The sequence below is a fragment of the Alternaria atra genome (genome assembly GCF_907166805.1).
Source record: "Alternaria atra isolate CS162 genome assembly, contig: 25, whole genome shotgun sequence".
Taxonomy (NCBI): domain Eukaryota; kingdom Fungi; phylum Ascomycota; class Dothideomycetes; order Pleosporales; family Pleosporaceae; genus Alternaria; species Alternaria atra.
In genome coordinates this window covers 887,173-913,161 of record NW_025091323.1, presented here as the reverse complement: position 1 = coordinate 913,161, position 25,989 = coordinate 887,173, and the positions used below count along the sequence as shown (strand labels likewise).

Below are 25,989 nucleotides of genomic sequence, written 5' to 3'. Positions count from 1 at the left end.
ACGTCCATCCACTCGTAACGGAACAACCGCCGTAACGGAACAACATCCTCTTCTTTGCTACTTAGAAGGTGCCAACGCGGTTGTATAAGAGTAAATACATAGCTCACTAATAAGTTTGCTAACCTTACACACACTGTCGCATTTAAAGTAAAAAATTACAGCATTCTTAAGCTTGTTGTCGGAGGTTCTGTTCGCGACAATTATTCGCGTGTCACCTGTTTGCCCCTGCTATATCGCAACAGATAACACATTCTCGATTCTCGAAACTATAGGGCGAAGGCTCTATCACAAGAGTCCTCATTCTAAAGCTCTGGTGGCATATCGCATCTGTGATGAGAAATCCGAGAGTATCTCCGATCGAGAGGGGAGATTGTCACAGAGCTTGGCATCTGATTGAGCGTGCTTTGTTATCATGTATCGAAAAGCACGCTATTCTCTATACAGTTAACACAGCCACCTGGCTCATACTATCTTTAGCTCACGTTCGTCCACGGTTGTCCGCCGCTGTGCCGTGTCGATGTTCTCGTTATTCGCCATCTATCCACGTTATCAAAGAGTTCGCACGTCTAAGTAGTGCGCGCCACCAAGGAGTTTCGCATATGCTCCGATGCCGTATCCAATGGAGGCAGGCCACAGCCTTGTGTCCGACGTTCAGGCGCATGCACTCAGCCATGCCTACCCCGCCCGAGGTGTGATGCGACACCCTCACCACATTTCACAGCAGCGAGCGCCCGCCTTAGCTCAGAACGCAATTGCAGTCTGCACCTCTGCAATGCGATAATGCCGTACGGTGCACCACTGTCCTTCCTTTTCTTATCGCAATTGCATAAGGTGCGAAGGTCTTGCTAGACAGCCTCGCCGCCCCACGCTCTTGCTACTAGGCTGCCGCCTTAAGCCTCCTACATTTCGTTTCTGCTACATACGCCGACCCTGCACCCGTACAGAGCGATGCGTCTTCTCGAGTATGGAGGAGACGAAGAACTATCTATCGTCGAATTCAACGAGGACACAAAGCCGCCGTATGCGATACTTTCCCACAGGTGGGGAGCAGAAGCGGACGAGGTAACCTTCGAAGACGTGGCAGGGAACATGGGCAAGAACAAGCCTGGCTATGCGAAGATTCGCTTCTGCGGGGAACAAGCTCAGCGAGATGGCTTGCAGTACTTCTGGGTTGATACCTGCTGCATTAACAAGGCAAACAAGGCCGAGCTGTCGCTGGCTATTCAGTCTATGTTTCGCTGGTACCGCAACTCGGCTCGATGTTATGTCTACTTGTCGGACGTCTCGAGCCGACCTTTAGACACCACCCCAGCGTGCAACCCGCAGGAATCGCAGTTGCAGAGAACCGATCGGTTCACTTGGATCTGGATATTGCTGTTTATCTATCCTATACTTCGCTGGTATCACATTATAATTCGACGCTTCCTCGTCGTATTAAATGTTTCCGGTCCGCAAGCATACGAATCTAAGGTCGAAAAAAGCGAATGGTTCACTCGAGGTTGGACACTCCAGGAGCTTCTCGCACCAAGCTCGGTCGAGTTCTTCTCACGAGAATGGGAGAAGCTCGGTGACAAAAGATCGCTGATACAGCAAGTGCAAGAGGTCACAGGCATACCGCGCTCAGCACTGCAGGGAGTTCCATTATCTGAATTCAGCATCAACAAGCGGTTGCGGTAGATCGAACACCGGCTTACCACGCATCCAGAGGATAAGGTGTACTCACTCTTAGGTGTCCTTGGTGTTGAGCTGGCGCCATGCTATGGCGAAGGTGTGGATGGGGCGTTTAAGCGGCTCCACGACGAGATCGATAAGACAAAACGATGTATCCAAGACTTATGTAGCACCGACTCGCATGCCGACAAGAAGCGCATTGAGCAAACGAAGGGTGGGTTGCTGAAAGACTCATACCGCTGGGTCCTTCACAACGATAGTTTCCAGAAATGGCACAAAGACCCGCAGAGCCGACTGCTGTGGATCAAGGGCGACCCTGGCAAGGGCAAGACGATGCTGCGCTGTGGTATCGTCGATGAGCTGCAGACGTCGAGTGCGATCGCACAGACAAACAAGGTGTCCTACTTCTTCTGCCAGGCTACCGACGCGCATCAACAGCGCCACAGCCGTGCTACGAGGGCTGTTGTACATGCTCGTGAAATAGCAGCCGTCGCTTGCATCGCACGTCCGTAAAAGGTACGACGAGACGGGCAAGAACATGTTCGAGGATGCAAACGCGTGGGTTGCCCTAGTGGACATCTTCACAGACGTGCTACGGGACCCGAGCTTAACCACTACGTACCTGATCGTCGACGCGCTGGACGAGTGCGTCACTGACCTGCCAAAGCTGCTTGACTTTGTCGCAAAGCAGTCGTCTGCCTCTTCCCGCGTTAAGTGGATTGTCTCTAGCCGCAACTGGCCGGAGATCGAGGGACGCCTAGAGCAGGCAGGCCACGAGGTCAGGCTGAGCCTTGAGCTAAATGCGGCGTCTGTGTCGACCGCAGTCGAAGCCTATATCGAGCAAAGGGCCTCTGAGCTCGCGCAGCAGAACAGGTATGACGAGCGAACTCAGCGCGCCGTGCTCGAGCATCTAACGTCGAATGCGAACGACACCTTCCTCTGGGTAGCGCTGGTGTGTCGGCACCTTCAAGCGACAGCGAGACGAAACGTTCTAATGAAGCTCGAATTGTTCTCACCTGGACTAGACGCCCTGTACGAGCGGATGATGCAGCAGATTAGCAAGACGGATGATGCCAGGCTATGCAAGCAGGTGCTAGCTGCGGTCGCACTCGTGTATCAGCCAATCACGCTTAAGGAGCTGGTGACCCTTGTCGAACCGCTCGAAGGCATAGCCGACGAGACAGAGTTACTGGAGATTATCGGCCTTTGCGGCTCGTTCCTTACCCTGCGGGAGCAGACTGTGTACTTTGTGCACCAGTCAGCTAAGGACTTTCTCCTAGCCGAGGCTGCTCAGGAAGTTTTCCCAGCTGGACAGGAGACCGTCTATCAGACTATCTTCGCTAGATGATGCCTGAGCTAGACCCACTGGCAGCCTTGCGCTACTTGTGTGTTCACTGGGTCGACCATCTATGCGACTTGAACCCTACGTCTTCTGCAATCTATGTAGAATTTCTGCGAGACAGAGGCGTTGTTGATAGATTCTTAAGGGAAAAGTGTCTATACTGGCTTGAATCTCTTAGCCTTTGTAAGAGCATGTCGAAAGGCATAGTCTCTATAAGGGAACTACGAATATTAGCGCAGGCGTGTCTACGATAAGTAACGCCGCTAGACGTTCTCTTTGCTAACTGTAGTTAGGGACAAGGGGAGGCAACTTTATTTACTTAGCTTATATACGATGTATACCGATTTGTTATGTACTACAAATAAGCGATTGAGAGTAGCCCTCTTCAGGCATATGGATCTGCGCTGCTGTTTAGTCCAAAGCAGAGTGTAGTGAGGAAGCTGTTCCAGCACGAAAGGCTAGAAGGCATCGGTCTAAAGCTAAGCCTGAGTGACGGCTGGAGCGCGTGTCTGCAGACGCTCGAGGGCCATAGCAGTGTTGTTAACTTGGTGGCCTTCTCGCACGACTCGACCTGGCTGGCGTCAGCGTCTAGCGACAGGACTGTCAAGATCTGGGATGCGAACAGCGGCGCGTGTCTGCAGACGCTTGACGTTAGCAATTCTCTTTCTAACTTGTCATTCGATGCTACTAGCTTATGTCTCCTCACCAAAATTGGATCTATTGATGTTAGTGCATCTATAGATTCTGGTGCAGAGAGTGTTACGGTACTTTGGCGTCCTCAGTACCTAGACGCGGGCGTCAGCTCTGACAATATATGGATTACCTATAATGGCAAGCACTTGCTCTGGATACCTCCTGAGTATTGACTATTATGCTCGTCTGTGTGCGGGAATATGATTGGAATGGGTGTTGGGTCAGGAAGAGTATGGGTCTGTAGTATCAACCTCTAAATCCTCTCCTAGCCGTATACATTAGCACATACTAATACTTTGTTTGCTTCGTGATCTTTTTTTTCTTTTTTCTTTTTTCTTATAACTCCTCTTTGATTGCTGGGACCGGGGATGCTCGTGTATATATACGCGTTGGTCTTGCCATATCGGAATTTCAAAGAACTTGAATGAAACCTAATAGTCGCGGTCTTATAACACGAATATAGCAGTCACGTGCTAATGTTAATAGCGTTAAAGGCGTTTCTTTGAGTATATCAAGTAGGAGCGGGCACTAAGCTCCGCATGTTACCGGCGCACACGATAGGCTGAAGCCTAGTCGCTGAGTTCTTCGACGATATCTCGGTCACGTGCACGAGCGCACTGTTTACGACGCCTAAGCTAGGCCGAAGGTTACTATACGCACTTGCTTGTTGACTAAGTAAGATAAAGAGCACGCTAGGGACGTGCACAGCGACCTTAGCGAAAGTCAGCGATCGCTTTAATTGGTTGGTCAAGAGTAGAAGTACCGGCAGGGGGTAAGACCCTGTAACACGGGATGGCAGAGGCTGAGCGAGGAGGACGATTATGGTCCCAACATGTTTGCTTCTCTCGCTCGCGCCTTGGCCTCTAAACCTGCTCATAACCTGCGCTCCGCGCGTCAGGAGATGGACAAGAATTATTCTCACGACCGCCCCACCTAGTGTAGTAATACAGGGCTTTACCTTACTATTCTCTTGTAGTGTGAAGCAAATACTATTGCCTATAACTACCCCTCACAGACTCCGCATTGTCAGAGCGCTGCTTGTAGCTCTACAGCTAAATAGAAATTCTTATCAATGCTATTAGATTCCTAGGATTAGATAAGGGTGGCTTTTACAACTGCACAAGCATAGTTCACAATTCAGGTTTCATACTCTAATGCGTCTGCCTGGTCACCAATGACGTTCTACTGGCCCAACCAGTCTAAAACATGTCTCAAGATCTGTATAAAAGAACATTCGCCTCCCGAACAACGTCTGCTACAACGAGCACAATCTCATACACTGTTCTAAAGCTGCAAGACAAAGCGCCACCAGCGACCAGAAACCAGTCTTTGGACTACGATTGAGACAAAGCAGAGAGGTATTGCACAACCTTTGTAGCCGCTGACTCTTTGTTGTAGGGCTGCTCGCTATCAGTCACGGTGGAGTCACATCAATGGTCGTGACATTGCGTTGCAGATTGCATTTGCATCCCGGCGCCCTCTCCTGGACTAGAATCTGCTATCCACGATAATCAAGATGGGATTAACAAATATTGCAAAAGTATCGAATCTGGTCGGTGCCGAAAGCTACATGGATGTGACGAGCCACATCCAAGCCATCCAACAGAACTGGTTCATTCAAGCCGCCTCTGAGGATGAGGATATTCTCCCGCCTTCACTACTTGCTGGAGTACCATTCAATTGCTTACCAGCAGGAATTGTGGAAGCTGTCCATCAGCTTTCTACATTAACGATCGGGCAACGAGACCGTGCGCACAACCTGGTAAACACTTACTTCCAGGCGCGCATCCGTGAGGGGTCGTATAACGGTAAAAGCCAAAATATTTTCGCTATGCTGGAGATTGGAGATGTGGAAAAGGCATGTGAGAGCTTGAGGAAGATGAGCCGAGGTCGCGAGATGCAAGGTCCTGTTCTGGTCAAAGAAGATGAACCAAGGAAGAGGAAATACTCAATCAGACACGAGCTAAACGCTACCAACAGGGACGACCATGAAGACGGAGAAAATCTAGCGAAACGTCTAAAAGAAGAGCTCAATATCATCCCAGAAGACGATAGGGAGCCTAACACACCACTTTCCATCAATCTTCCTGGTATGCTCACGCCCCCAGACTCAGAAAACACGATAACCCTCCCATCAATTCCGACAACTCTTCGAACCCAACGCCGCGTTCGTCTTCCTCCAATTCGTACCACAGAAATCAACACTCCCATGAGCACTTCCCCCCAAAACATCCCTCCATGCTCCTCCTTTACGCCGCTCTTCAACAGTTTGAAACACGAATTTGGTGACCCAGATACTCCATGTCCGACTCGGCCGAGTACATACCCGCAGTTTGAAAACAGCAATATCTGGGACAGTTTCATGGGTGGAAGGTATGAAGCGCCTACAGTAGATCCTCGTATACAGGCAGCGCAAAGGGCGACGCATCAGTTCAATGCGCGGAGGATACAAGTAATAGAAGCACAGAGGGCGTTTGAAGAAGCAAGGAGACGGTTTAGTGAGGCGAAGAGGAGGATGGATGGGGCGAGAAGGAATTGTGGGTGGCGGTGATGGTAACAGTAGAGCTGGTCTGGCATTATGATTCCGTGAGCACGCGGATCGAAAACTAATGATTCTATATTTAAATATCGGTCCCTGGGATGGCTCTTCCTTCCTTAAAACAGACCTTGTTTTTGCAGCATATGGGAGAACCAAGTGATAGTCAGGCGTAGAGCGCAGTTCGAAGTGACCCATGATTTCATCCAGCTATCTCGCATATCGTCGTAGCGTACCCGTAAGTATCTCTCTCCGTTCCTCAGCGGTCATGCTTGCCGGGTCGCTTGTGGATTGCTTTGCGGAACACGTCGCTGATATGGAGTACACGGCACATCCAACGCATAATCGAGTCATCTTTAGTCTTGTGTGCCCTAGTCGGAGGGCTACTAGTAAGGGTGGCTTGAAACCACTCGAAACTCAAATCAGACTTCTGGTTCCTCTTTAATGCCAACGAAATGTCAGCTAAATTCCTTCGCCACTGTGCAGGGAGACCCATTTGGATATACAACCCGGGAGTCTCATACATGTAGTTTGAAAAGATTTCGGATGGGTTTGAGCAAGATTCGAGGTTAGCCTCTGGCCTTCGGTTCATGTACTCCCAGTGCTGGTCGTGGAGAGTTTTGAGACCATCCTAGAACACTTCTAAGGCCGGTTTGCTATAGTCGACGACGGGTCGGTGTCGCTCATCGATGAGACTAAGCAGGCCATAGACTTTGTCGCGTGGATCTCTACATTCTTTTCGACCATACATTATGAACAGTCGAGAGAAGCTCTCTGTTTTGTTGCTCTCAAACTCGGATTTTCGAGTGAAGAACAGCGCGGTGGTTGCTGCCCGATTCGTCTTTTCTGAGCTTTCATTGTACTCTCCTTCAGGTAGACGCACGCAATGTGCGTACAGATCAGACCAACATATCTCTGTATCACCACAGAGAGATATTACCTGTGGTGCAAGCAGAATTTCTTGTATGATCCAGAGTCGCGTGAAGTAGCGATGATCAAGCAGTTCCTCTATTGTGCTGAAATGTAGACTAAACCAGACAATTACGCAGTAGCATCGAGAGTAGATTGATGCCATAAGCGGAATCTGGTGACCTTTCTCCAGGTTGTCGCCTTGGTCGATACAGAGCTGGTCGCACCAAAGCCACTTCCAACCTTCTGCCCTCCTTCGCCAGCTTTGCAAAAAGTTGTGCATAGCCTCTCCGATCTCTAAATTGTCTCCGAGTACCGAGAGTGCTTGTTTCGGCGAGTGCTCGTCGTCCCAGGTGTAGGAAAGAGCATAGTACTCTGGCGGCGCGTCGGCGTCGAATATTGATATTTCGCATTCAAGGGCGGTTGAGTCGGACTGTGAAAGGAGCCTGATGAGACGAATTTGTTTTTTCGCGAAGTCCAGGGGCGTATGTTTGTAGCGAGTCGGCGCACGTGTATGAGCTTCGGTCATTGTATCTTAGGAATGCTGCGACGTTCATATGAGAGCAGGGGCAGTACGACGAGAGGCAACCACGATCATATAGTTGGATAGGCGAGTGTAAGTCGTCAGTGAGGTGTATTGGTAGAACGGAGGATGCGCAAGTTGGGGATGAGGCTAAGTAACTTAGACGGCGTTGTGGCGGAGCAAGGCTGAAACCCAGTCAATCATTGAACAAGGCGTCAATCATGAATAAGCGTGCGACCGTTGCCACAGGGTCGATGATGACTTCTCACACCCGTAATGACATCCGGAACCTCAAATAAATGAGTCGGTCGATCTGCGAGACTTGCAGGGTTCGAGGGCAACATTATATAGCGTAAGCGTAGATTCGTGCGCGATGGAAGATTCCACTGCATCATGCACGGAGGCGTCAACACCAACATTGTTTTGATATCTTTCGGGATAGGAGCAGTCTATGTTGGGCTCAAAAAGCGTTGATGGAGCATTGTAGGGAAATCTGACGTGCTTAAAAGGTCATCGTCGTTTTTGTTCTCAAGTGCCTGCCTCATGTCTCGCGAGCCAGTAATGAACTTTACTACAGTTTTATCATTCACTCGGATGAGGAAGTACCATGAGATATGCGAATTTACATTTGCTAATCAGAATAAATAACACTATTTTCAACGCATGGGTCTTTCGTTTCCGATGTACTCATTCGTACTTGTAAGATCGCGTACTACAAACAAAACCAAACCACTGAGGACAGCAGTGGAAAGACGATACATCGAATGAAGAATATAGTGGGGCAGCAGTACAACAATTCGCGGTCTATTCGAACCCAGAAGAACAACATTAAACCACTAGAAACTTCGCATTCGAATTCCGATTTTATCATCATACTTCCCCCACCCATCCCCTAATCTCACTCAACTAGACATCACCATCGACCTCGATTGCACACCCAAAATCCTCTCCCATTGTTCCCACCGTCTTGCCAATTTCCTCCTCATCAACATCTACAGGCGTAGCAACACCCGTATCCAGCCCATCAGAGCTCGTCTTCGCACTACCACCCACCTTCCTCGGCTTAAGCCCATACGCCGTATTAAGTTCTTTGCGCATTTTGTACTGCTTCTCCCACCACGTCAGACAAAAGCCCATGCCAGCAAGTATAGCAAAAACCATCCACACGCACTTGAGACTCTGGGTGAAGGCGCTTATGATCTCAGCCTTGATGGTAAGCGAGGTGGCCTGCGTGGCGATGAAAGAAGCAGTTGCGCGTTGGTAGGCTTGGCCGTTGGACAATCTAGCGCGGGCAGATTCAGAAGAGATGGTGGGGAGCAAGGAGGCGAAACGTATGTTGAAGACCGCACCAGGGATCGCGACGCCGAAGAGTGAACCCGTGCCACGGAGAAAAGCCCAGGAGCCTGCGCTCGCGCCAGTTGTGGACTCGGGGAGTTTGACTTGGACAGCGGGCAGCATGGTGCTGATTACTATACCTAGACCTGCTGCGGTGACAAGTTGGAGGGATAGCCAGACGCCGATTGAGGACTTGGCGTTGAGGAGTGTGCAGAGACTTAGGCCGAGGGTCATTAAGGCGAAGCCGGCGATGTGCATGGGCTTGTACTTGCCCCAGAAGCTCAGTAAGGGGCCACCGATTGCTGCTAGGATGACAACGACGAGGGTGGCGGGCATGACTTCTAGACCGGATTGAGTCGGCGAGGAACCCTTGACGGCTTGGAAGAAGGGCGGTAGGTAGAATTGGAAGCCATAGGTTATGAAGCCATGCATTGCGGTGAGTGTAAAGGTAATATTAGTGGTGCGGTTTGAGAAGACATGGGGCGGCATGATGGGGTATTTGCAGTAGGAGCAGCGTTCCCAGAAGCCAAATCCGATAAGACCGAGGATACCGAAGACCATGGGTATGACAACAGCGACGTGAGACCAGGCTTTTGGTGCGCCACCTGTACTGAGTGCGACGAGGAGCATGAGAATGGAGCCAGTGAGCATACCACTTCCTACATAATCCACCCTTTTCAACTCTTCCTTGAGGGATACCTCGGCAGTGTTGATGCCACCACCGACCTTCAACCACAGCCAGATGACTACCAACGAGATGGCGCAGACAGGTATGTTGATGAGGAAACACCATCTCCAGCCATGCTCCGCAAAAACACCTCCCAACAGTGGACCGAGCGTGGTGCCAATAGCGAAAGCAACATGCTTGATAGCCAAGTACGGACCTCTCTTCCTCAACGGGACGATGTCACAAAGAACCATCTCAGCAAACAGATCAATGCCACCGGTCCCCAAACCCTGAACAATGCGTCCAGCAATGAGCACAGCACCATTCTGCGCACCACCGCAAATTGCAGAACCCACAGCAAAAACGGCTACAGCAGCCATCATAGGTATCTTCCTCCCCCACATGTCTCCAAACTGGGAATACAGGGGTTGGAAGATGGTGCTCGCGAGGAGAAACGCCGTGGCGACCCAGGAGAACTTTGTGCCGAGATCCAAGGCCTCGGAGATGGTGGGGAGAGCGGTATTGGTCACAGTCCCTTCGAGAGCGGAGAGGAGAAGCGGGATGCATATGGCGATGAAGGAGCGCCAGAAACCTTCGGATCGAGTCCATCTGGCGGAGGGGGTTTGAGATGGAAGGGAGGGAGGTAGCGTAGGTCGGCTGAGGCGGCGGGAGAGGGTATTATGGGAGTCTTGGTGTACTTCGGGAAGCGGTTTAATTCCGAGTTCTTCCTCTGTTATGAGGAAGTCGACTTTGTGCTCTGTAGTTGCTGTAGTTGTAGTCATAGTGGAAGAGGAAAAAGACATCTTCAAAGAAGGGCTAATGGTACCGCAATATTCTCGTAATAGACTGGATAGTAGGAAGAGACAAATGCAAAGGGAGCAACTTTTTCTAAACCCATATCGCTCAGCAAGGAAAAACTCTTTCAGACTCAGGGTGCGGTACCGGGTCCACGTTGGTGCCAGCTAAACATAAAGGTCGCTTTGAAGACTTCGTTCCGCTGACTCTGTTGTGTACACAGACATCTTTTTCATTACCTAGCTCAACATATCCGTTCTTTCCAGCAGATAGACAAAGCACCACTCGAGGCTTGTTGGATTACGAATATGTCGTCGTGTGTCCGCAGGAGGTAGGTACCGTACCACGGTAGAGAACCCTCGTTACATCCAACCCAAACATGGATAGCGACTTAGCTCGCATACGATGCAAGGACATTGACAGGTTCAGCTATGAGAGCACACAATGTACAAGATCCCTTCATATTGACGAAAGATACCCGTTATCGTTGTGGATCGCGGTGGAGACGCGTAGCCAGATATTAGTAGGCTCCTCTTGTTCGACCATTTCAGTGGTAACTCAATCCTGACTCCCAAAATCCACCCGCATCTCTCTCTCAACGAATCCCCTCGCCCCAGGATCCACCAGCTCAAACCCCGGTAACTGCATCCTCCTCAAATGCGGACAGCTCCTTAGCAACAAACTCGCAATCCGCGTCGAATCACTCCCATCCTTCACGTCACTCCACCAAACCTCCCAATCACTCTCCCTGACAAACCTCTCCACATTGCACCTAATAATTCCATCCAGTTCTTCCTGCTTCACGTGCTTCGGCCACGGATCCAAGTTCCCCCCATAAGCTTGATGCACGGCGAAAGAACGAACAGCCTGACGATGTGGTTCCGAGGTCCAGAATAAAAAGGCTAAGGGCCGGAGATACTTGAAGTCGTCGCCGAGGAGGGTGATGTGAGCATAGAGGCGGGCCGTTGCGAGGCGATTGATGTTGCGGGAGACGAGGCAGAGGGCGTGGAGAGTGGTTCTAGGGGGATCTGGGATGTGGTGGAGGATTAGGTCTAGAAGTTCTTCAGGAAGGGACTCGAGTCTTGAAGTGGCCATGGTAGAGGGTTGAGGAGGTGTTAGTGGGATTTGTAGTGTGAGCGCAGATCAAAATGATGATGAGAAGTTGTTGATGTTGAAATTGCGTGAAGTCATGGAGGAATAACCAGGAATGCAAACAAAGGAAACAGAAAAGGATGCAGAATTAAAAGGCACGCGATGTACATGGTGAGACCAATGGTGCAGACTTATAAATTTGTCCCATGTCATGAGGCATAAGCCAAGACAAGGGTCCATTCAGGTACAATGCACGGCAGTTGCAATGTCGCGATCGTCTTCGGATGTAACAGTCCTCCTTACCCCGCCCCCACCATCATTGCATGGTACGCCAGCGTTACAAACATCACGCGTGATGAGAAACTAGCAGTTAGTAAAGGAAGTAGTGTTATATGTGAGATCTATGCCATCCAAACCGTAAATCATATCACAACCCTCACTTCGCGTCTAGCCTTTATTGGCTATGACGTCTACTTGAATTCCTTCATGAACTCCTCGTGGAACTTGACAATGCGCCCTGTCCAGTCCGTTCCAGGAGCGAGGAAGGTTGTTCTGAAATGCAGCGTACCCTCTTTCTGTCCGAATCCTGTGCCAGCGACAACACAGACACCTGTAGCGTCCAGCATGCGGAAGCAGTAAAACTCATCAGGCGCGCGGCCTTCCTTCTTGGCTTGTTGCACGGCCTTTTCAGGCAGGTGGATAGTGGGGAAGAGGTACATGGAGCCCTAATATTGGGGTTAGCTGCGTGATATGTGGCGGAACACCTGGTACGTACCTGTGGCTCATTGCACTCAACACCCTCCATCTGCTTGAACGCCTCGTACAAAGCATACGCGCGCTTCTTTAATCCATTGAAGATGCCATCGTATTCCTCCTTGTACAGCTCGTAGCTTGGCTCGCCCTCCTTTGGTGGGTTGACCATCATCTCCACAATACACTGGCCCAACACTGGTGGACACAGCTGAATAGAGATGAACTTGTAGACTTCCTGCGCGACCTCTGGGTCAAAGCCGATAAGCTCAAAGTAGCCACCTCGGTGACCGCACTCGCCGACCATGCCCTTGGACACTGAGTGCAACGAAGCGAGCTCGAGGTGGTCGTACTGGCCGGGTGACTCCTTCTGCAGGTCACGCAGAGCTTTCTTGAAGGAAATGAACTCGCCAATGAAGACATTGGTCTGGTAAACCTCGTCTGCGATGACAACAAGACCCTTTTCGGCAGCGAACTTGAGTACAGCCTTGATATCTTCGGCAGGCAGCGATGCACCAGTAGGGTTACCTGGGTTGATGACACAGATAGCCTTGACATCTGTGCCCTCCTTAACAGCCTTGTCGTATGCGGTCGCAATTGAATCAAGTGACGTGCCCCATGCTTGCTCTTCGTTGAGGTAATATGGTACGCAGCGAGCGTCGAGGACGGAAAGGGTCGCGGTGTAGAGAGGGTACTGTGGGATGGGAACCATGATACCGGTCTCAGGCTTCGCGCAGATGGTGTGGAGGAGGGTGTTCACGCCTGATGAGGCGCCATTGCTAAGGTAGATATCCTCGAACTTTGCTGGGTAACCATCGCGTCCTGCCGCTTGTTAGTCGAATCCAGGTATAGATATAGAGAAATACGCACGTTCAATGTACTCTGCAACGCTCTGCCTGATGCCTGGTGCACCCTGGCTCTGACTGTATGCGCCTACGCTCTTGACTTCCTTCAGCAGCTTCCTCGCGCGCTCAAGCACGTCCGACTTGTATCCAAGACTCTTGAGAAGAACATCCTCGTGCTCCAATAGGCCAGGGTTTTCCAGTATACTCGCGACCTGCCTGAAGAATGTGATGGGCTTTTGGTCTAGTTGCTGTGGGTTTCCGATGTTGGCCGCGATGACAGTGTCAAAGGGAAGGTCCTTGCCCTCGCCCTTTGCCAGCTTGGCGCGGTACTCCTCCGACTTGACGGCTAGTTCACCACGGACGGCATACTTGGCTGCCTTGACGTGCGGGTTGATGTTGCCAATCTGCAACACCTTCTGTGGTGCCTTGGACATGATGCTTCGAATATGCGGAAGGTGCGACGGTGGGTTGTAAAGCTGGGTCGGCGCGTGCCCAGAGAGGAACGGTGATAGGGTTTGGGGAGTGGAAGAGGTGAATGGTCTATGAAGGACTAAGGTGGTGAGCACACGTCGAGACTATAACTTAGCTCCGGCGAAAAGTATATCTTTCAGCGCTACTCAATCCCGCGACGTACTCGAAACACGTAGAAGATATGCGTCAATGGCTGGTCTATATTTTTTATGCTGCGTCGCGTGGTGCCCCACTACTTGTAGGGCAGAGCCACTACGATGCTACCCCTCCGTAGCTCGGCGCGTTGCGGATGTGCCAGTCTCTTACTCTACTCGTCGGGCGTACAAAAGAACAGCGAAAGTCAAATACCTCTAGAACCCAGGTTGCCACCAATTCGTCGACTTGCCATGACATGAGGGCAAAGTGAACGGGCGCATGCCCGCGCCGATGACGGTGACATGTTGATGGACCCTGATTGATGCTTATCGGCGGCTGCTTGAGGCGATGACCCCACCCTGGCGGGGGCTCAACCGACTGCTTGGGTTGGAGCTTGTTACGAGCGATATAATGTAAGCGTGGGTGTAGAAATAGTTTTGGAAGACTTGGAAAGACGCGTGGGTTTGTTGTCAAGTTGAAAGGAACGTTGCTTTTGCGTTATCTCACCGCACGTTCATGACATGCTCGTTGAGCCGCAACACGGAGATATCGGAGCTAGAGCCGTGCTGCGAATATGGCAATGCGACGCGGGGAAGCTGAGACAGGACAGGCGCAGGCAAAGTCATGGTATGCTTTTGCTTCATTCAGCGGTCTTTGCGCTGGTTCGTCTAAGTCTACAATGCCTCAAGATCATTACACATGCACCTCATCATGGCGGCATCTAGCCACGCTCACTGCCCCTCAGCCTGACTGCCTGACCATATTTCTGTAGCTTGGTGATAAGCTGGTCGCCCTGCTTGACCACGTCTGCGTACTGCTTGTTCTTGTCATCGGGTCGGTTCGTCTCGATGATACCCTTGACACGATCGATGGTGCAGGGTATGCGGTCGGCAGCGATGAATCGAGCGAGGTCCCTGCTTGTTATTAGTAAACGATACTAGACTTTGGGCACAGAATGTCACTTACTTGTCGAGGAAGTCAACCGTGACACCAAAGTCCTTAGCCATGCTCTCAAGACCGACAACCCGGTATGACTGGAGAAGCTGCTGGTATCCCCTCAGGCGCATCTCACGCACATACCAGCCACGGTGCTCGTACATGTAGCGGTCCTGGCTGAGGAAGTTGGTCTCTACTTCACCAAGAGCGCCGAAGAAGGTCTTGTAGTCGCCCTCGTACAAGCTCTTGACAAGCTTCGACAGCGGTGTAAAGTCAACGGGTACTTCCTTCTCCTGTTGACCGCCAAGGGTGCTAAGGTTGACAAGGGTGGGTACTGGTGTCGCTGTTGAGCCTGACGCATCGGCCATGTCTTCATCACCAGCTGTTGGTCCTGACGATGCCTGACCAGTGAGTGCTGAGAGCTTCTCTTCCGAAGTTCCCACGATAGCCTTGATCTCAGGTGCATCCACCACCTTGGACTTGAAGTCGACACGCTTGAGCGATACCGAGCCGGCGAGGATAGCGTAAACGACGAGATTTGAGTAGCTGCAAAGCTCGTAGCTGGTAAATGTCGACAAGCTGTCGAGGAGCAGCGGGGCAGCCTGTGAGTGTGATCGCACGGTGAGGTAGTGTAGACCAGTGTATGCCTTCAAGCGGTTGCGGCGATCCCAGTCACCACCGCTCTCTACCAACGCGCTTGCACGGTCAATCGACTTCTTGGCCAGTATCCTGTCGCCGAAGAAGAGCGCAACACGTATTATAGCAAGGACAAGGTCGATCTTGGTGCCTAGGATGCCCGTCTTCTCGAAGATGGCCTCGTAGCTGGCAATGGCTTTGTCCTGCATCTTGATTAGTCTTCATCCTTGTGACCATGAATACTTCACTGCATACCTTGTCGCCTATGCGGTTGTAGAGCTCTGCGCGCTTGCCCCTCGCAGCTTGTACTTCGGTCTCGCCCGCCTTCTCTTCGGCCTCTTCCTCCTCCTTCTGTATCGCCTCGAGCTCTTTCTCGCTCTCCGCTCTCAAGCTCTCATACAGCTTCTCGTCCCATGATAGCGGAACTTCTAGCGAGGGATTCCGTGTGGCAAGCATCGTCGCTAAGCTTGCGGACGGTCTCCGGTTCTTGGTCGGCTGGTCTGCGCTGCCCTCGCCTTGTGCATTCAAGACACCGTCTACCGGATGGGCCAGGTACCGGTAGAGCGGCGCCATCTTGTTCTCGGTGATGGCATCTTGGACAGACTTAAGGGCGGATTGCTTGGCTTGTTTGGAGGCGGCGGGATTGGTGAGCTGGAAGATGTGCTGCGACAGCTGGAGGTCGGGGTACTTGGCGAATTGCGGATCACCCATCTTGGAGCTTTGGTTGAGATGTGAGGGGGGCGTTCGGTGGTGGGTGGAGGTAGGCACGGCGTGTCGTGTGCGATGTTGATATGATGATGGAGGCTCTGTCCGCCGCTCGACTTCCGACGTAAAGCTCGCGCACGGCCCTGGGGCGGTCGACCAGCGCAAACTAGAATCACGGAAGCTACGTAAAGTCGCTCTTTCTACCTTCTCAATCTCTCCTTCTGTATTCTACAGGATTCCAATATTTGACGACTATACCATACCAATTCTTGTGTCTCCATCAAATCACTGCGAAGACACTACCAGCTCGCATCAAACGCGTCGGACTTGGAAGCTGGCCTTCAGACGCGTACCACGATAACCTACAACATGGCGAGCAACGACCAAGCCAGAAAGCGCGCGCGCTCACCCTCGAGATCGCCCTCACGCTCACCACCCCGCCAGCGAAAGCGGCCTGGAGCGGGTGCCCGAGTTTCAGCCGCCGACCGCGAAGCTGCCCGAAAGCGTGCGCAAGCGAGAGAAGAAGAGGCGGCTAGAAGGGCACAGCAGGAAGCTGCGCAGAGAGGCGTTCACGACGTGGTCAAACAACACTACAACTCGGTCCCGGAGCGAGGCCGTGAATGGCGCAACACAGACAGCAAGATCAAGGGACTACGCAGTTACAACAACTGGGTCAAATCCTCCATCATTCAAAAGTTCATTGGCGACGAGCGGAACCTCAAGATCCTCGACGTTGGATGCGGAAAGGGCGGTGATCTGGGCAAGTGGGAGAAGTCGAGGAAGGTGGAGCTATATGTTGGATGCGATCCCGCAGACGTTTCCATCAAGCAGGCCAAAGACAGATTTGCTCAGATGCAGAAGAAGAACCGGCGGCTGTTCCACGGCGAGTTTTACGCCAAAGACTGCTTTGGAGAGTGGCTAGGCGACATACCCATTATCAAAGAAGTTGGCATCGATCCAGGAGCTGGGCAGGGTAATGCCATGAGCCAGCGTTGGGGCGGTGGTGGCTGGGACATGGTTACGATGATGTTCTGTATGCACTACGCTTTTGAGAGCGAAGCCAAGGCAAGAGGTATGCTTCGAAATGTAGCAGGTGCATTGAAAAAGGGAGGACGGTTCATTGGTTGCATACCCAACTCGGACGTGCTGTCGCAAAAGGTCATCGAGCACCACAAGGCCAAGGGCACAGCACCACCTGATGTGGATGGTGCCGACGACGACGATGACCGTCCGGCGTTTGCAAGCGACGACGAGGACGACTGGGATCCTGAGAAGAGTCTTGATAGCCCTAAGCCTGCTGATACCGAGCACGCCAAGGACGACAAGCCCGAAGAGTCGAAGAATAAGGAAAAGGAAAAGGACAAGGAAGAACAAGAAGACGGCGAGGTTGAAGACGAGGGCTTCAACTTTGGCAACAGCATCTACAGCGTCAAGTTCCCCGGCAAGACACCTCCTGATGGCGTATTCCGTCCCCCATATGGCTGGAAGTACTCTTACTGGCTCACTGAAGCTGTCGAGGCACCCGAGTACGTAGTGCCTTGGGAAGCTTTCCGAGCGCTGGCAGAAGACTTCAACCTCGAGTTGCAGTATCGCAAGCCCTTCAGGGAGGTCTGGGAGGAGCAAAAGGACGACCCTATCTTGGGTCCTCTGAGTGAAGTCATGAAGGTCAGGGACCGCGCGACTGGCCGACTACTGACTTCGGAAGAAGAGTTAGAGGCAGCGGACTTTTACCATGCATTTTGCTTCTACAAGGTTTAGATGAGCATCATCGTCGGCGTTAGGGATCTCGCAGGTATGCCTAGGGGGTCAAGGGAGGAAAAGTCATATCCAACATGTGTAATAGCCTTACGTGCAGGTACGGGTCAGCTTTCTGCGGCGATTTTATGAAGCTTTACCCATACTCTTTCCACAGCATGTGACAGCCGAGTAGGCAAATTGAATTTCTGCCAACCTACAAATGTTCTCTCCTTCGATGCTTGGACTCTACTAGTCAGGTGTGACGAGTCGCGGTAACAATCGAACATGTGCAAAAGCCATTACATCATAAAAGCTGAGGACATGATGCATCCCGATGATGACAAGTTCACATCAAGTGCCCCAGCCATAACTCATATTCACATGTTACTAAACAAACGCGAGAAATTACCAAAGCCCAGTCAGTCACGTTGCTCGTGACGCAGACGGATCCAGTTGCCGAGGTCGGTCGCGTATTCCCCGGCAAACGGGAGAGAGCATCAAAGCCCGAACTCCCTGCGCTTCCGCACTGCATCATCTCCGCATTCAAACACTCCAGACGTTCCTTCTGTTATCGAACCAACCCCCTAAACGTCGTTTTCTCGAGATCAAGCGCAGCATCCTAGTGCGACGAGAAAGAAATCGACAACTTGAAGCTGGACTTCTCTCCCTCGCGATATATCCTCAGCTTGTTCGTTGGAAGCAGCGAAGCCGATAAGATGGTTGCTGATGCGCTCGTCTACCACCCGACGGTGTCGCATTACCTCAAGTTCGTTGCGACAACTGGTGCGTTATTCTACCATTCCATAGTTCGCTTGTCACGTTTGTTTGTGACTGTCACGAGCATATTCCCTCCAACACCCACGTCTCGACTCAACCCTCGTCTCCTAATGTCGACTGACTAACAACAACCTCTAGTCGGACGCGACAAAGTCCTCCGTACCCTCCAATACTTCTCCCGCTTCCTAGCATGGTACTTGTACCGCACAAACCGCCCCGCCTCCTCCATCGCACCTTATGAAGCGACCAAGAAGACATTTGGCGCGACGCGCAAGTTGATGCGCGTGGGCAAGTTTGTCGAGCACTTCCGCGCTGCGGCTGTGGCTAGCGATGCGAAGACCATGGACCCTGTGTTGAGGTTCACGGCCGTGGGAAGGCAGTTGGGATATGCATTCTACATGCTATGCGACAATGCTTGTGTGGTATGTTCATGTTCACCTGTCATATATGCGTCATATATGCGTCTTTGAGAAAGGGGAGACGCAATGTCATCATCAGAACATGGGAAACTAACAACGCCCCAGCTCGACGCAACATCGATCCGCAAATCCTCCTTCGCTCCCCGTCTCCTCCGCGAAGGCTACCGCGCCTGGTTCGCCGGAATCTCCTTCTCCATTGCCTCGGGTCTCTACTCGTACTACAACCTCCTCCAGCACTCCAAGACCATCACTTCCTCCTCCGACCCAGAGAAGGTTGTTGAGACGAAGAAACTGCAGAAAGAGCTTAATGCTGTCAAGGTGCAGTTGATTAGTGATATTTGCGATATTACTATCCCAAGTTCGGCCTTGGGCTGGGTCGATTTGGATGATGGCATTGTTGGTTTGGCGGGTACGACGAGTTCGCTACTGGGGGTTTGGAGTCAGTGGAGGAAGACTGCTTAGTTGGAGGCGGTGCTTCTGGGTTGTATGGGGTGGGAGTGGAGTGGAGAGTGGGCTACGGATTGGGAAGAATAGTATGTATGCAATACCTCAGATCGTTTTTTGTGCTACTCAATGGTCCTTTACTCAATACTCAAACTATCTGTACATGGTTATTACTCGAAACATATGCGCTTCTTCCATCCTGTTCCGTTCTCTCCTTTTTGTCGTTCCTTGCACACGATTGTCTTCAACCTCTTCCTTCCAGCAATCGGAAGCTTGAGATCCAATCTTACCCACTTCTCCTCCAATATCATACGGTAAGAGCTACTGCAGCCCTGCGCGCTTTAACAGCTCTGGCAGCCCTGCTCGCCACGGTCGCTATACGCGTCTGTGAAAGCTTACTGTAACCGACGCCCTACCAAAAAACTACTGGGTAAGGAAAGAACAATATATGAGTGAAGAGAGCGGGTGGTAGAAGAGTAAGAGTGAAACCGCTATCCACACTCTCTCTGCAAACTGCCTGATTAGGAAGGAGTTTGATGGGAAATGAAATGGAATCATGCTTAATGATGAAGGACATGCTCAAGGTGCCTATGTACGTAAGAAACGGACGTTCGTTGATGCCTATGAATGAAGCGCGACATGATAGAGCTAGAGAAGATGTTGCTTGTCGGCTTAGTTCATGCGAAATAAGGATCGAGTGCACTGAGAAGACGGTCGGAAGTTGTAAAGTATTTCAATGGCTGCATGCTGATGATGTTATGATGCTGATAACATGAAACCCCCTACTTGTGTTACTGTTTACTGTTTATGATTTTGTCGAGTTACCTATTCCCTATGCACTTATCTAGTACCCGTACAGTCGTGGATACTAGGATAGAATAGACCACTATATCGGAAGGACGAGACAAAAATTGAGGTAAAGGGCGATTCTGGGGATCTCAAAAACTTGTGGGTGGAACACCATTCCACTCTTCTTGTGTTCGTGTTCGTCTTACGATGATCCGATTGCACTTACTTCAATTTGAACTTTGGGCAGGTTAGTTATATATGGCACTAGTGTGCTGGTGTCGTCTGAAGCGGTAGTATAATACCCAGCTCAGTTCCCGGAATTCTATGTATAGTTACCTCTCGACCTTATGTGGGCTGTCTACGTGAAAGCCGGCTTGTTTGCGCATATCAAGCAATACAAGAGCATGGAAAGGGGTACCACTTTGACCTAGGTCATTGGATCCGTACAAAAACAAAAGGCTGTATCACTACCTTGAGGTTGCGAGCTATTGAAACGTCGTATTTCCAATATCTCTCGGGTGCTTGGCGCATGTACTTGTAGGGTGACGAGGTGAAGCACGTACAATTCGCGTTTTGGTGACGTGAGAACCGACGTTGCGCCGTATTCGCTCCGAATCCAGTCTTAGAACTTGGGGTAGAGATAAGATCACCTACTGCGCAACATACGAACGATGATAAGCCCGAATATGGATAGGCCAAGGTCAATGAACCAGTGCTGATCTTGGCTTCATCTCCTTGTGAGCTTTCTAAGCGACCGCATGCAGCAACTTAACGCCGGGACATCTATCGTCTGACTGAATGCGTGCATTGACAGCGACCATGAGTCGAGTATATCTGCCAGATCCGTTGTGACGTAACGTGGACTTTCTTTTGGGTCATAATGTGGATAACGAAGAGGGGCTTCGTGGATTCGAGAACAGTATCGGAGAATTGTCTGTTCAAGGTAACGCGCTTTGTGGGCCCGAGTCTTGTGGAGACCACCTGGTAAAAGGATCGATTCCAAAATCATTGGGAAGAAGGGAATTATACGTAAAGTGTGGCAGGCTATACGTATATAATCAGTAAAGTTCAGGTAGAAGCGACGTGTTCAAGCTCGACTGGATGCCACGATTTTCGTTCATCGTTTGGCGTATCAATAAGTTCTTTGGTATCGGCAGCCATCGGGAACGGGAACTGCCTGAGGAGCCAGTTGGGTCACCAACCGTTGAGGGATAGCCACCGGATCTTTTGGTGAACCAGGGTCCAGGACAGTGCGACAAAACGGTCAAGTTAGTACTGGGGCGCTTGACTGCATTCACAATCAAGTCTATAAAGCTTTCCTCGGCACATGTACACCAGCCGTCGCGTAACGCCCGATTCGAATTTTGTGATGTACCCAAAGGATAACTGAGTTGTGTAGTGACGGTGTCAAGCCTCTCAGTCAGTGTAAGAGAAGTATCCTGAGCGTGCGCGTCCACGTTACATCTCACGAGCGGTGGGAGCTGTAGATGCAGCAGGTCGTCAGCCTTTCCCTAACCAGACTCTCGTTCCACGAACAATCTCAGCAATATAAGCCTATGCAGTAGTGAGGGAAATACTGCGTTTGTGGCATGGCCTCGAACGATGGCGCGCTTGATTCCAAGCTTACTGTGTATACCCTGTTGCGAATGAAGCATTAGTCTTCTTCCTCATCTTTGCTGCGATAAGAAAGCAAATATGCCGAGCGGGAAGCTGTAGTGTTCAGGATAGCTGAGAAAGAGCAATATGGCTCTAGATATCGTATTGCGTCTTGGGGTAGTCGTTGGAGGGTGTGCTGCTATGCGAGGACGTTGGGCAACTGCCCTGTTGATCTCGGATGCTTTTTTCAGACCCTTGACCGCTATACACTACCCATGTATGTTCCTCGACACCTCCCTACATCCTTTCGTTTCATCGCTTTCCATCTGACCTCATCATGGATACCGGGGTGACTGCCGAGAAATGTGAGCAGCGTTGCGTTGATACGAGCAAGCGACATCGACACGAAAACAGGGCGTGGTGGCTGGTAGTTGTTGCGGTGTGGGCTCTTTTTAATCTCTGGGCCATCATGCAGCAAGCACGCACTTACTACACTTCCTGTATAGCGACACGTCTACTGTATTGAGAAGTCGTAAGATATTTAGAAGCATGAGTCGCTCGAATAGGCCCAGCGGGCGCCACCAGATACAGCGGGGGGTTGCGCTTACAGGCTTCCCATGCCGATATCTCCCCGAGGCGTAGTCCTCAATTGTTTGCAACCCCGAGGCCCCCAGGCTGAAATGGCAATGCCGGATAGGAGGTCAAAAAGAAAAGGGACAAAACGGGATGTTACCTGAGCTATCGCCGCGCCGCTACAGAACCGTCGTCGCGTCATGCTCGGCAAGGCCCCGTTGAACCCGAGCGCGTTCGACTAAACGTCCCCGACAACCTTTGCGAAACTGTAGTTCGCGCCCAACTAAATCGAGATTGCCATTGGTTAACAGCTTGCAATTGCCATGCGAACCATTCCTTAGCCATACGGCGCGGCCGAGATCACCATCGCCGCTGTGATCATCACCACCATGAGACGTTGCAAGCAGGGGTACTGGCTATAGTTGCTCGCTTCGAGTGGTGGTCCCCGGGGAGGAGTGAAACCGAGTCATCTACCCTTGCGGACCGTCAGTGTTCAACGACCATTCATTCCACATCATGCTCCTTCCCAATCATAGGATGAGCAACGCCACCAACGGGAGCTTCCTTCTCAAAGGATCTGATCTTCGAAGGGATCCCCTGGACAAGACACACTCAAGTCTCCTCCATACATCACCAGTGTTATTGGCTCGCCGGCTTTCTTTCCTTTGTGACCAAGCGACATTACGGCGTACCTGTCACGGAAATAGATCAAGGCTAGAAGAAGAAAAATCAAGAAAATGGGTGCATATCGAGCATCTAAAGCAAACCTAAGCAACAAAGTTCTGGGCTATCTTGTTTCAGCCATCCGCGATGCAAGGCTGTTTTGCGGGGTACCAATCAAACTCAACAGCCAGCAGACTGTCTGTTTGCCACCACACCACGTTCTCATGTCGACCTGTTCCTCATTCTGTTCAGCTGGAACAGTGACGAACTACCACCGATTGAACTGCCTTCATGTCTTGCTTCCGCCCCCCTTGCTGTGGATCCCTGCGGCGTCCCCGCGTTGTAGTTCGGCGTCGAATGTGTAAATGATAGGTTATTATCTTAGTCCAGCACTGTAGTCTTTGAAAGAGGCGTTGTCAGAGACGCCAGTACCAATGTCTCACAAGGACCGAGTAGGTGTAGCCCTTACGCAGCAACCCATCACGCCTATCACAGCAGGGTTTCGGACATGTACAGGCTTACCTGCCGCTAGTTGCACGACCCCGTTTTTGATCCTCCATGCAGGACAGCAGGGGTTGCACCATGTGTCGTAGGGAGGGCAACGCACGCATGCCATGACTTGGACATTCGGCACGAAAGACCCACCGTTTAACGTATTAGACCGCTACACCTCCTCATCTGATGTAGCCTTGTTCTCGACCACGATTTTGGGTCTACTGTAGCACTGTCTCTTGCAGTTCCAACTCGAATCTTTCACTGCGTTGGTAGGACCATGTAATGGAGTCTTATCGCAACTAGCTACATTACCTTCATACCGATTCGGATTTGCTAACCGACACGATATCCGTTCTACCTATACCATAATATCCGCCCGGTCGAGCGCGCAACCATGAGCACCGATACTCCTCTTTTACAAGATCCAAGACAACATCCAGACAATGCGAACTTACCAAATGTCAACGAACCTGCGACAATTCTCGGCGTCACAGTCGCTTTTCTGGTACGTGCGACAATGTAGCAATTATAGACACCTGACGACTTCGTACTGATTCCATCAGACACTCGCTATCTTCACATTAAGCTTGCGACTATGGTTCCGTATCAAAGACCATCTTTGGGGCTGGGATGACTTGTTCGTTGTCCTCGCTGCCGTAGCGAGTTTAATCGGAGATATCATGGTTTGCATGAGTATGTCTATCGACATCTTCCCGACAGAAGCGGTTGACTAATCACCTACAGTGCCGGAGGATGGTCTCGGTCTACACTTGTGGACACTCGATGCTGAGCACCTAATGTCGTATTTTAAGGTACTACATTGAACTTGACGTAGTGGCCATGACTCCGGCTGACAACGGTTACAGCACATATACTCGACAAATGCTGCCTACACCGCAAGCACAGCGCTAATCAAGGTCTCTATACTGATACAGTATCTTCGTCTCTTTGCCGAAGCCGCACCCTCAACGACCACCGCTCAATATCGCCTCGCACGACGCATTACATGGACCATGATTGCGATATGCTCACTGTGGGGGTTGACCTTCTTCTTTCTCGCGCTTTTCTCCTGCAACCCCGTCGCCAAGAACTGGAATTCCACATTGCAGGGCACATGCATTGGGTGGGGCAGCAAAGACCCTCAGGACTTTTTCCACATGTTCTTAGGACATGCTGTCAGTAATTGCTTGCTGGATATTCTGGTCCTGCTTGTACCTATTCCTTTCGTAACCACATTAAGGATTGCGGGTAAAAGCCGAGTAGGCTTGGTCAGCCTGTTTAGCTTAGGCTGTGTGTAAGTGAACCACGTGCGTACAGAAGGAATTTGTACTAATGATACGCCAGTGTCGTCATCGTAGCCATCGGCCGCATGATCGCCATGTCTGTCAACAAGGCCGGTACCGAACCGGTTCTCGACATGTCTTTTCATATCCCGGCCGTGTACATCTTCGCTGTTCTTGAAGTCAACTTTGCCATCATCACGGCTTCCATACCTATCTTCTGGCCCGCCATTGCAACACTGGCATCTAACAAGATTTTTGTCGTCAACGAAGTACAGATACATGTTGAACATGTCACAAGAAACGACAGCTTCGACTCCAACGGCGGTATTAGCCTCAGTGACCGGAAGATAGCGTCATCAGGCGGAGACAGCAAGATGGGCGTTGTCACAACGATATCCGACCAAACACATCGGAAGTCAGGCGAAAAGTCATCCCCGATAAACCATCATCACAAACCAAGCGCTGCCTCATCTATTGGCCGTACGATGGGCACAGACCTCGCTGGCCGTCCCAGTCAAGAATCATCACGACACCTATACCGCATCCCGAGCAACGAAAACCGGAGTTCAAAAAGTCTCACGCAGAGCGAGGGCGACGACTGGTTTATGGAAATGGATAGGGCGAATTCACGGGGACAGGTGACGACCACGGTTAAACGAACATCGCTTCCGTTTGAGCATACCACGACGTCTGACAAAAAGTAGAGTCATCTTGTTGGGGGGGAAGGGATTGAGTACATGTCTTTGCTAATATCTTTCGCGTGATACCCTGCAGAAATGCAATATGCAACATTTTTTTTCTTGTACGCAGCACATACATAGATGAATATATAATGAGGTAGTCATCTAATCAACACAATCATAGGTTGGGCACGGTTGAACTTGCTCACGTGGATCCTTCGGTCTTGTTCCTGGCTTCCAATGCTCCTCGGCCCGCAACCACAGCTGTCGGTCCGAAGTAGTCGCAGGATGGAGTCGATGGTGACTGATTCAATCACCGATGGTTCCCCCGCAAAGATGCCGTACCGGATCTCAACACAATCGCGCACGGTGTTGTTGTTCGTGTTCCTTCCTGCCTTTCCGCTTGCCGCGCTTCTACCTGCATGGACATGGATGTTATTCGCTCGATCTGGGAGTCGTCATCTAAGCGCCAACCGCCCACTGCGAATCCCT

At 51.1% G+C, this 25,989-nt stretch overlaps 9 protein-coding genes across 9 annotated transcripts; 5 read left to right on the top strand and 4 right to left on the bottom strand.

Moving 5' to 3' along the window:
* Positions 1-2,665: 2,665 nt before the first annotated feature.
* On the top strand, positions 2,666-3,019 carry ALTATR162_LOCUS5287 (uncharacterized protein; the record flags this gene model as incomplete). The annotated part of the gene is made up of 1 exon (XM_043312906.1): positions 2,666-3,019. One exon carries the CDS (start codon positions 2,666-2,668, stop codon positions 3,017-3,019), a length of 354 nt encoding a protein of 117 aa, XP_043168841.1.
* A 2,203-nt stretch (positions 3,020-5,222) lies between these two features.
* ALTATR162_LOCUS5286 (uncharacterized protein) lies at positions 5,223-6,257 on the top strand (the record flags this gene model as incomplete). Its single annotated transcript, XM_043312905.1, has 1 exon — positions 5,223-6,257. One exon carries the CDS (start codon positions 5,223-5,225, stop codon positions 6,255-6,257), a length of 1,035 nt encoding a protein of 344 aa, XP_043168840.1.
* Positions 6,258-6,873: 616 nt separating this feature from the next.
* ALTATR162_LOCUS5285 (uncharacterized protein) lies at positions 6,874-7,680 on the bottom strand (the record flags this gene model as incomplete). The annotated part of the gene is made up of 1 exon (XM_043312904.1): positions 6,874-7,680. The coding sequence occupies one exon, from the start codon at positions 7,678-7,680 to the stop codon at positions 6,874-6,876; it is 807 nt and encodes a 268-aa protein (XP_043168839.1).
* A 900-nt stretch (positions 7,681-8,580) lies between these two features.
* On the bottom strand, positions 8,581-10,458 carry ALTATR162_LOCUS5284 (uncharacterized protein; the record flags this gene model as incomplete). The annotated part of the gene is made up of 1 exon (XM_043312903.1): positions 8,581-10,458. The coding sequence occupies one exon, from the start codon at positions 10,456-10,458 to the stop codon at positions 8,581-8,583; it is 1,878 nt and encodes a 625-aa protein (XP_043168838.1).
* Positions 10,459-12,033: 1,575 nt separating this feature from the next.
* Positions 12,034-13,592, bottom strand: ALTATR162_LOCUS5283 (uncharacterized protein; the record flags this gene model as incomplete). Its single annotated transcript, XM_043312902.1, has 3 exons — positions 12,034-12,288; positions 12,339-13,135; positions 13,184-13,592. The coding sequence occupies 3 exons, from the start codon at positions 13,590-13,592 to the stop codon at positions 12,034-12,036; spliced, it is 1,461 nt and encodes a 486-aa protein (XP_043168837.1).
* Positions 13,593-14,485: 893 nt separating this feature from the next.
* Positions 14,486-16,047, bottom strand: ALTATR162_LOCUS5282 (uncharacterized protein; the record flags this gene model as incomplete). Its single annotated transcript, XM_043312901.1, has 3 exons — positions 14,486-14,678; positions 14,731-15,539; positions 15,592-16,047. 3 exons carry the CDS (start codon positions 16,045-16,047, stop codon positions 14,486-14,488), a joined length of 1,458 nt encoding a protein of 485 aa, XP_043168836.1.
* Positions 16,048-16,410: 363 nt separating this feature from the next.
* On the top strand, positions 16,411-17,799 carry ALTATR162_LOCUS5281 (uncharacterized protein; the record flags this gene model as incomplete). Its single annotated transcript, XM_043312900.1, has 1 exon — positions 16,411-17,799. One exon carries the CDS (start codon positions 16,411-16,413, stop codon positions 17,797-17,799), a length of 1,389 nt encoding a protein of 462 aa, XP_043168835.1.
* A 695-nt stretch (positions 17,800-18,494) lies between these two features.
* ALTATR162_LOCUS5280 (uncharacterized protein) lies at positions 18,495-19,436 on the top strand (the record flags this gene model as incomplete). The annotated part of the gene is made up of 3 exons (XM_043312899.1): positions 18,495-18,561; positions 18,694-18,977; positions 19,080-19,436. The coding sequence occupies 3 exons, from the start codon at positions 18,495-18,497 to the stop codon at positions 19,434-19,436; spliced, it is 708 nt and encodes a 235-aa protein (XP_043168834.1).
* Positions 19,437-23,928: 4,492 nt separating this feature from the next.
* Positions 23,929-25,521, top strand: ALTATR162_LOCUS5279 (uncharacterized protein; the record flags this gene model as incomplete). The annotated part of the gene is made up of 5 exons (XM_043312898.1): positions 23,929-24,039; positions 24,098-24,227; positions 24,279-24,346; positions 24,401-24,828; positions 24,879-25,521. 5 exons carry the CDS (start codon positions 23,929-23,931, stop codon positions 25,519-25,521), a joined length of 1,380 nt encoding a protein of 459 aa, XP_043168833.1.
* Positions 25,522-25,989: the final 468 nt, after the last annotated feature.